An 8,495-nucleotide genomic window follows, 5' to 3' on the forward strand; every position below is an offset into this window, starting at 1 on the left:
TCAAATATTATTTTAATTTTAATTTTAATTTATCTATAAACTAAAAGGTTAAGTTTAGTTTAAAAAAAGTCTTAAAAAAAATTATGTACAATGGATTTAACACTAGTTCAATATTGGTAAATTGTCCGATCCATCTGGTTTTGATTGGTACGACACAATTCAGCATTTTACATTATTAAACCAGTTGAACTGGTCGGTCCAATTCGATATTTAAAACACTAGATGATACTCATGCAAACAACTTTATATATGAAATGATATTTACTTAATCAATTAATACATAATGATTTGTAACTTTTGAGAATGTTCACAATGTTGTCAATCTTTTACTTAGTCTAAAATGCTTAATTAACTTGCAGTTTTTTTTTTACTTCCCTTTTTGGTTCATGCATGAGCACGATCATGCAACACTAAAATCTAAAATGAAATATTATATCAAAGGATCATTTTTAGGGGTGAGGCATTAATCATAATACGTCATTATTAATGATAAAAAAAATCAGCGATATTAAAAATGAAAGTCAACTATCTGATGGGGTTCTTTTCACCTTTCCCTAGTGGTACTACTGCGCTATCAATCGATCACCAAATTATTTGGTAACTAAACAAACGAACCCTTTAAAAAATATATTATAAACAGAAGAATAAACTAGAGAGAAGATGGAAAAGTAATCAAGGCAAGTCTTGATCCATATGCCTTGCAGAAGCTAAAGAGGGATGTGCATTTTGAAGCTAATGATTCCATGCCTAACCAACAACGAATCAATAGTTTCCCGTCAAAATATTCATATCAATAATTTCCCGTCAAAATATTCATATCAATAATTTCCATAGTTATCCTTCTGACCAAGTGTATAGATCCCATCAAATAGAATGAATTCAGGTAAGCCAAGGAGATCTATAAATACCATGTCCTATGAATATTAAAGACCAATGAAAAGGCACCCACTTCTGCATCTCTGACTGAGAATCTATTTGTATAAAAAAAGTGCTTGGGCATGGCAATCTCAAGCTACACTGACAGTTTGAACGTATATAACTAAATGGAAACCAAAGTATTTTAGTTCTTGAATCTAATGCTCCTACTGATTCCTGCATTGATACCAGAGGCCTCCCCACCATAAGGACCGTAAGGTTTCTTGACATCCCGCACCTGCCCTTTGCGACGCTTCACTGCCCCCACATGCTTTGTCTGCACATTGAGAGAAAGAGAGGTGAACCCAAGGATTTCTTCTCTTACTACAAGTTATCAAGAATTTAACACAACATACCCTGTATTTCTTCCTTGGATTTTTTGTTAGTTTATTGCGTGGACGAGTTAGGCCTCTGTTCTTCTCAATCTGGTTTAAAATGGCAGCAAAAATACAATTTTGAGATTTCAAACAATGCAGATCTAAACAGTCGGGAATTGTACACATGCTTACCTGATAAGTGATCTGCCGTTTCCCATCCACAGTTTCAGGCAACGACGGGACTGATGATGTCCTGCAGAGACCAAAAAATGATACAAATTTATAAAAAGTATATTCAAATACATAAGAAGAGTCGAATAATAATGCGAGATTTTAAAATTTATTTTCATCCAACCTATTAATCATACAAAGAAACAAAAAAAATGAGGGTGATAATACATTAAACCACTATAAATGACACTGCAATTTACAGTGATGGTAGACAAGGTGCTGTAGTAAAATCTCATTACAGAAACACACCTTGAATATTTCTCAGCCTTGGCAGCAATTTTTGCAGCTCGTTTTAGTTGTGCTTGTTTGTAAAATTCATCTTCGGAGCCCCCTGTTTCACCATCTGAGCCCCCACTATCAACTTCCTCTGCATCAGAATTTACATTTGCATCTATAGGCTGAAGCTCATCACCGGCATCATCCTCAGACTTCACACCAGCTCCAGCCAATACCTTAAGCTCATATTTCCTCCGTCTTTCTCCAACATCATCCCTCTTAGGCAAGTCATCATCACCGGAAATAACCTTCCCACAAAGAAAGGAGAATTCAGGGACACATCTCATCAGAATACAATACCTCTCATAGAGCTGAGTCTCCACAATAAGGAAGAAACAGAAATATCTAAACAATGAAACTACAGCAGAACAATTGTTCGCATTCCATATTGAAATCAAGAAAATAAAAGGTGCTACAGAAAAACATGTAAAATGGTAGGTGATCCTCAAAATTGCTTAATTAAAAGATCTAAGATGGACCCAATATAACCAAAAAACCCGTGACAAATAATAAACCAAGCACATAACTGCTATTGAAACCACAAGCTCCAAAAAACAGCAGCCCACACCCTGTGCGATGGGGCTAACGATCTTAACAGTGTAATGTAGACTAAAAGAATAACCGTATCAATTTTGTTTCTTTTATCATTTCTTATCAAAGAAAAATTCACAGAACAAATCTCAAGTTTCTACAATAGCCAAAGATTTACATGAGATCAAGTTATATACCTTGGGCTTGTTTACTTTCAAAGTGACTAGTTGGGAAAGTCTACTTGCAGGCAATGAGCTTGCATGCCCATTTCTCAACCCATAAGTTTTCCTCTCAACATCAATAGCTTCATCATCAAAGTCATCGTGTGTTTCAAGATATCTGTTCAATTCCAAGTTAAAATACAACAAATAATTCCTCCAGAATTGAAGGGAACCAGAGACAATGAGGGTAGGGACCAAAACAAATACCCATTTATTAGTTTTTGATGTTTCCTGGCCTTTTCAGGTTTTGAGGCAAGGGAACCAAAGACCCCTTTTTGCTTCAATTTCTCCTCAAGGGCAGCTCTTACTTTTAACATTTCCATGCTTTCTACACCAAAATGGTCACCCTGCCATATTGATCGAGTCCAATGTTAAACATTTTGCAAACTACAAAACAGTAGCACTAGCCTGCAGGTACCCTGAGAGCAAAAACATAAAGAGGAAATATAAAGCTACTTGAGAAAAGGTGAAATTGACGGGAATGGAGGGGAGGTTAGTCAGAGAAGTAAAAGCTAGTAGACACCTGATGCTTGCGCTTCCCTCTTTTGGTCTCTTGATCTCTAGATAACTTCACTTTTGCCAATTCAGTTGTGTCCAGAGGCTGCAAAGTTTTTACCATAAAGCTAGAGTTTGTTATTGACAACCAAGATTGAAAAACAAATGTCTGTCAAACATATAGTGGGGACTTTACCTTCGCTCCTTGTTGTGTGTCTGCCAAGATATGAGGGAGGCCATGGTCTTCCGAGACCGAGACAGAAGCATGTGGAGAGCCCTCTTTAGCTGCCTTCACTACTGTTCCAGCCCCATAATTATTCATCAGAATCTTCTCAAATTCAAAGGGAAGATGACCATCAAGTTGTTTTATCTGTTAAACAAGATATGGATTAGAAAAGCAAGATAAGGTAATATTTCCAAACTCCGACATGTAAAGAAGAGGCAAATTACACCTTAAACAAAGCGCATTGTGATTCTCTGACACATGAAATGAGAAAAAGAGACGAGCATAATGGCAGAAACTTTTTGGGAGAAATGTGTTCAACGTTTCTAACCAATTTTAAGAGGACTCCTTTAGCAGAATTAGCCTACTACAACTTGACGGCACAAGAACAGCAAAACCAAGTCTAAATTATCAATCACAACATGTTACTATTACCGAAAGCTTGGTTCCGAAATGAATGATGCAACTAGATGGTCCCAGCATAATGTAGCAGATATTAAAAATGTGTTCTATCTGTAGATGAATATATATTCCATAGAACTAAACGGCAACCAAAATGTTATGCATATTCACCGATACCTTAATAACTCTGGCAACCAGTTCAAGAAAGCATTTACATGCCAATATTAAGACATTTTATCTACATTTCTAGATTAGGACTAACAACCCAATATTGCATTCCAGGTAAAACTAGCCAACGTCAACAGCAATGATGGTACCAAGTTAATTACTCTTAAATAACCGAAGGTTACCAGGTCCCAGGAGAAGGCACCATCACATGCAAAAGCAAGCGACACCGCATACCACAGAGGGACAACTTTCAAGATCATTTAAACTTTACACGTGTCACAAATAAGCCAACTCATGGACACAACAATTCTGAGAAAAGCAAAAGACCTTCTCCAACAAGCCTTTGATCTCTACAAGACGAGCTATCACAGGATGATCACGAACTGGCTGTCCTTCAGACTTGAGGAGAAGATAAAAGGTTATTGCTTGGCAATAGGCCAGCAAAAGAATCTGCTTAACCTCCAAATAACGCATCCCACCTTCTCGCATGATTTCCCCTTCTTTCACCTTGCCCAAAAAAAAGAAGAGTAACATTTACCATGTTGAATGCAAAGGCGCCAATTAAATGCAAATTTTTATGGTTCGTGAGGAAACTGAGGCGAAACTGTGATAAAAATTGGTCAATGAAAACAGCATATGGAGCCAAATTAACAAAGAACAATTACCTTTTCTAAAAGCGGATTAACTTTGCTTTCAAGTTGTTCAATTGCATCATTCAGCTCTGATAGCAAACCAACCAACTCTGGAGCAGAACTGTAAGGTGAAATATAAGCTACGTCGCAAGTACACAGTACGAAATCAAACATCTGAGAAAGAGATGCATTTTTAAGATAAACGCATTTATTTATGAGAAGATAATAAATAACAGAACTCATGAGCATGTTGACAGCAAGATGGTACACTCAACAACAGTGTGTCAAAGACAACTCATTTTTGCATACCGAAGTTCTATGTTGGAAAACACAAATACAGCTTCCTTCCAAGCCAGGCACAAGTATCAAGTGCTCAATATTCAAAATACCATTGGCAACATGAGGCATGAACAGAGGACAATGAACGCAGGAGGCAAATAGTCGAGCTTACGAGATTCATCTCAAATTTATTAAAGTCAACATCAACATAATGAAAACAATCAAACAGGATAACTTGATAACCAGAATTACCTGTATACAACATCCATTTGCTCCTCTTTAGACAAAGCATTCAAATCTTTCTTGACCTGCTCATATACTGTACCCATTTCATCCCCAGCTGCTTTGATCAATGGAAATTGCACTTTACCTTTTCGTTCGTCTGAGAGTTCCTGTATTACATATTTTTTAAGGCTTAAAAAAGAAGTTTTAGTTACTATATCGTACTTTCAGCTTAGAAGATTTTTGGTATCAAAATTTTTTTTACAGAAGAGAAGCACAGTAAACTAACATTAATCTGTATTTATCAGAAAAAAAAAACTGCAACAAAATGATTACAACCCCACCTCTAAAGTTAATTCTCTGTCAGTCTCAACTTCACTAACATCTTCAAGGCCCATATCTGCCATCGATAAAGATTTTGCCTTTTCTTTTTGCAATCTTAGCACCTCTGCCTCCTCTTCCGCTGGAGACTCATCATCACTAGATTGCAGCTTTAAATTTACAATACGGATGACAAGTTAGATTTATTACAAAGAAGCCTTCAAACATATGAATGAGTGCAATTATGAAACTTGGGGTTTAGTGATATACATTTAATTGCATGAACAAATTAAAATGCCCTTGAGATGGTTACTTTAAAAAAATGCAAAATGAATGAATAAAATGAAACAAACAAGAAAATAAATACAAACTTTTCAAAATTAGCACTCACCTCAAAATCACGATTATCACCGTCATAATATCTGCTCTTTTGCCCACCCCATACAACTTTATTTTCTTCTTCATCTTCCTCATCATCATGCAAGTCATCTTCAACTCCGCCAAACTTTGCCCGCATATATTTCCCTTGCCGTACAACTGCAGATACCATGCATGAAGTTGATAATTCAATTAAATGAAAGCATAGGAAATTGCATGATCCTACCACGTGGTAGAACCTCTGGATTATACACAAGCACATACTTGTAGACATTTATAATCATGCAAAGAATAACATCTCCGTATATGTATATACATGTACATACATGCAAATATGAATATATATGTTTTTTTTTTCAATGCAGTCTTGAAATTTTGAAAGGGTCACTCTGAGAATCAAACTTGGTACCTTCCACACGCATACATATAATTGTTATATATAGGTAAATGTGTTGCATATGCACATGAAAATATAGTAAATCACCCTAAAAAACCATATTTGTTTTAAAGTAAGAGATATTCTATAGTTTGCTATTGATTTTCAATGTATGCAATAAAGCAATCATCAAATGGATACTGTAAATTTCGGAACAGAGCACTCTAGAAAGAATTACCGATAAGGAATGCCATTTGTTTTATATGATAATGCACCCCCATAGTATAATACAAGACTACAGTAATAGATTTAACAGTTGCCAAATATCTTTGCATACAAGGGATTTCCTACCCCAAAAAAATGCAACCCCATAGTAAATAAAAGAGTACAGTAATCGATTTTGCAGTTGCCAAATATCTCTGCATACAAGAGATTTATAAATTACAAGTAAAGCCATCACATTGCCCTAAATAATTAAAGTGACACATGAAACAACGTAAAAAATATTAGAGATTACTCTGACAGCTTGGAACTTGGAACTCTGATTATAATAAACTGACAGGATTAGTTTAATTGTTCCTGAAACCAAACACATTTTGTGGAAGCTAGACAAATGAAAATTCTCAAAATAACTCTAAGCCACAGCTTGCATTGCCTTGTTTTTAAGTAGACGAATTCTAAAAGCCCAACAATTGACCGTAATAAATAACGTTAGTTTAGTAACAAAAATAAATATCTTGGATAATCCTTCAGACAGTACTGCTATACAGTGTCGAGGTACTAGTTTTTTTTAGTGTATCTCAGACATTGTAGGCTATGCAAGTATCTTTCTTCTTTTCTCCTTTTTATTCAGCAAAATAAAAATAGTTCAGCCCGGATGTTTAACTTTTTAGCATTCAAAGGAACAAAGCAAATGTAAAACATTGTTAACTATATATTTCTTACTCTTTGCAGCAAATCCGGTATCTTGGTCATCATCGTCCTCATCCTCTCCATTTGCATCATCATTGATATCCTATTAGCAATAAGCAGTTAGATTAAAAAACTATAAATATACAAAATAGGAACTTGATAACATAATAAAAACAACAATTGGTTCAGTAGCACCACAAGTTTCCTTAAAAACAAAAAACAATGGATGTTTTGGAACCCATGTCTGAAATCTTATTTACACCTTAATTGAAACGAACTCCTTTGCATAAACATTTCAAAGTCGATTCGAGTTCTCATCTCAATTTTTTTTTATAGATTCTTCACTCCTGATTACGTCGGTTGTCAAGAAGTGTTTTCTTTTATTTGAATGGAAAAGAGTTTTATTGAACAGGCACCAAGAAGGTGCACTGAAAATTTGAAGATTACAAAGAGGTCAAACAAATGGCCTCAACGAGATCATTAAGAGAATGAGAGCACCAAAGTTTAAAAGTACCACAGATACTGTCAATATCAAAAGTTCTCAACTTTCTCCGTTGCCATAAGCCCCAAAGAATAGCAATGGGACTATTTGCAGATTCTTCCTTTTAGTCTTATTGGTGTATAATTAATTCAGCTTTGACATAACAGTGAGGAACCCAAATCAAGCCAACAAGATAACCAAAAATCCTGCAGATATTACTATCCAAAGGACACCGAAGAAGAGTAATGCGCAAATTCATCTTAAATTGAACTACAAAAATAAACTAAAACCAAATTTGCGTTTGGTAACTGAAACTAAACTCCATATCCATCCATTAGAGAGAATGAAAATTAAAACTGTAAATAAACTGCCATGAAAGAAAAGAACAAAAACAAATGACAACCTCAAAATCAAAGACAGGTTGCTCGTCGTCAGATTCCCCAACTTCAGCATTGATGTCTAGCGGAACGACATCCCTCTGCTTGTGAACTGCAAATACAAATTACATTACAATCCATCACCTTTTAGCAATTATAATTGAACCTTACATGATAAACAAGAAAATAAGTGAACTGTGAACTAAATCCCAACCGTAAAGTGTTAGCTATGCAAATGGAAATTTAAAACGTACACGCATCAATCTCATCGTCCATGTCGTCTATATGATCAACAGGCATCCCCCTAGTGTTCCTGTTACCCTTCGCTTGCTTTCCCATCGCTTCACCACCCGCAAAGCAACTTGTACTACCTACAGAAGGAACAAACATAGCTTAACAACAGATACCCAACACCACAACTCCACAATACATACCAAAATTGACTCCTCTCGAACCCCCTGAATGGCGGACTTGTAACGGCCCCTTCTTGGTTACACAAAACTATCGCATCAAACACAGAACGATTACACACCCCAACGATTCGAATACTGAGTAAACGAAGAAGAGTAAAGACCGCCTTCTGTTTCTTCTGTGCTCCCCCTCTGGCGGCGGCAAACAAAATTGACGATAGATAGTTTACTGGGTTAAGGAAATTTAGGGATGTAAATTTTGGTTTTTGGATAGGCAGAACCGAATTTTTTCATCGGTCTGTTAGGTTTAAACCGAGAAAACTATAGC

At 35.8% G+C, this 8,495-nt stretch overlaps 1 protein-coding gene across 3 annotated transcripts; it reads right to left on the reverse strand.

Annotated features, from left to right (window-relative positions):
• Positions 1–789: 789 nt before the first annotated feature.
• LOC119990194 (something about silencing protein 10) lies at positions 790–8,495 on the reverse strand. 3 transcript variants are annotated; one of them, XM_038836065.1, is made up of 17 exons: positions 8,213–8,495; positions 8,012–8,128; positions 7,784–7,869; positions 6,933–7,002; positions 5,625–5,770; positions 5,257–5,403; positions 4,943–5,082; positions 4,445–4,532; positions 4,107–4,286; positions 3,183–3,356; positions 3,015–3,092; positions 2,699–2,838; positions 2,468–2,609; positions 1,713–1,987; positions 1,425–1,485; positions 1,272–1,340; positions 790–1,192 (listed from the first exon to the last, which is right to left on the reverse strand). In XM_038836065.1, exons 2-17 carry the CDS (start codon positions 8,094–8,096, stop codon positions 1,061–1,063), a joined length of 2,013 nt encoding a protein of 670 aa, XP_038691993.1. In that variant the 5' UTR covers positions 8,097–8,128; positions 8,213–8,495; the 3' UTR covers positions 790–1,060. The 3 variants fall into 3 exon arrangements, with proteins under 3 accessions (XP_038691993.1, XP_038691991.1, XP_038691990.1); XM_038836063.1 differs by having other exon boundaries at positions 8,192–8,495; XM_038836062.1 differs by having other exon boundaries at positions 8,290–8,494.

Source organism: Tripterygium wilfordii, chromosome 21 (genome assembly GCF_013401445.1).
Source record: "Tripterygium wilfordii isolate XIE 37 chromosome 21, ASM1340144v1, whole genome shotgun sequence".
NCBI classification, from domain to species: domain Eukaryota; kingdom Viridiplantae; phylum Streptophyta; class Magnoliopsida; order Celastrales; family Celastraceae; genus Tripterygium; species Tripterygium wilfordii.

What these genes read in the sequence shown, in the direction of transcription:
- LOC119990194 (XM_038836065.1), bottom strand. Translation starts at nt 8,096, where the DNA reads ATGGGAAAGCAAGCGAAGGGTAACAGGAACACTAGGGGGATGCCTGTT. An exon ending in AACCTGTCTTTGATTTTGAG is followed by an intron (nt 7,003 to 7,783) that starts GTTGTCATTTGT and finishes TATTGCTAATAG; the next exon opens with GATATCAATGATGATGCAAA. An exon ending in TGAAAGTAAACAAGCCCAAG is followed by an intron (nt 1,988 to 2,467) that starts GTATATAACTTG and finishes CTTTGTGGGAAG; the next exon opens with GTTATTTCCGGTGATGATGA.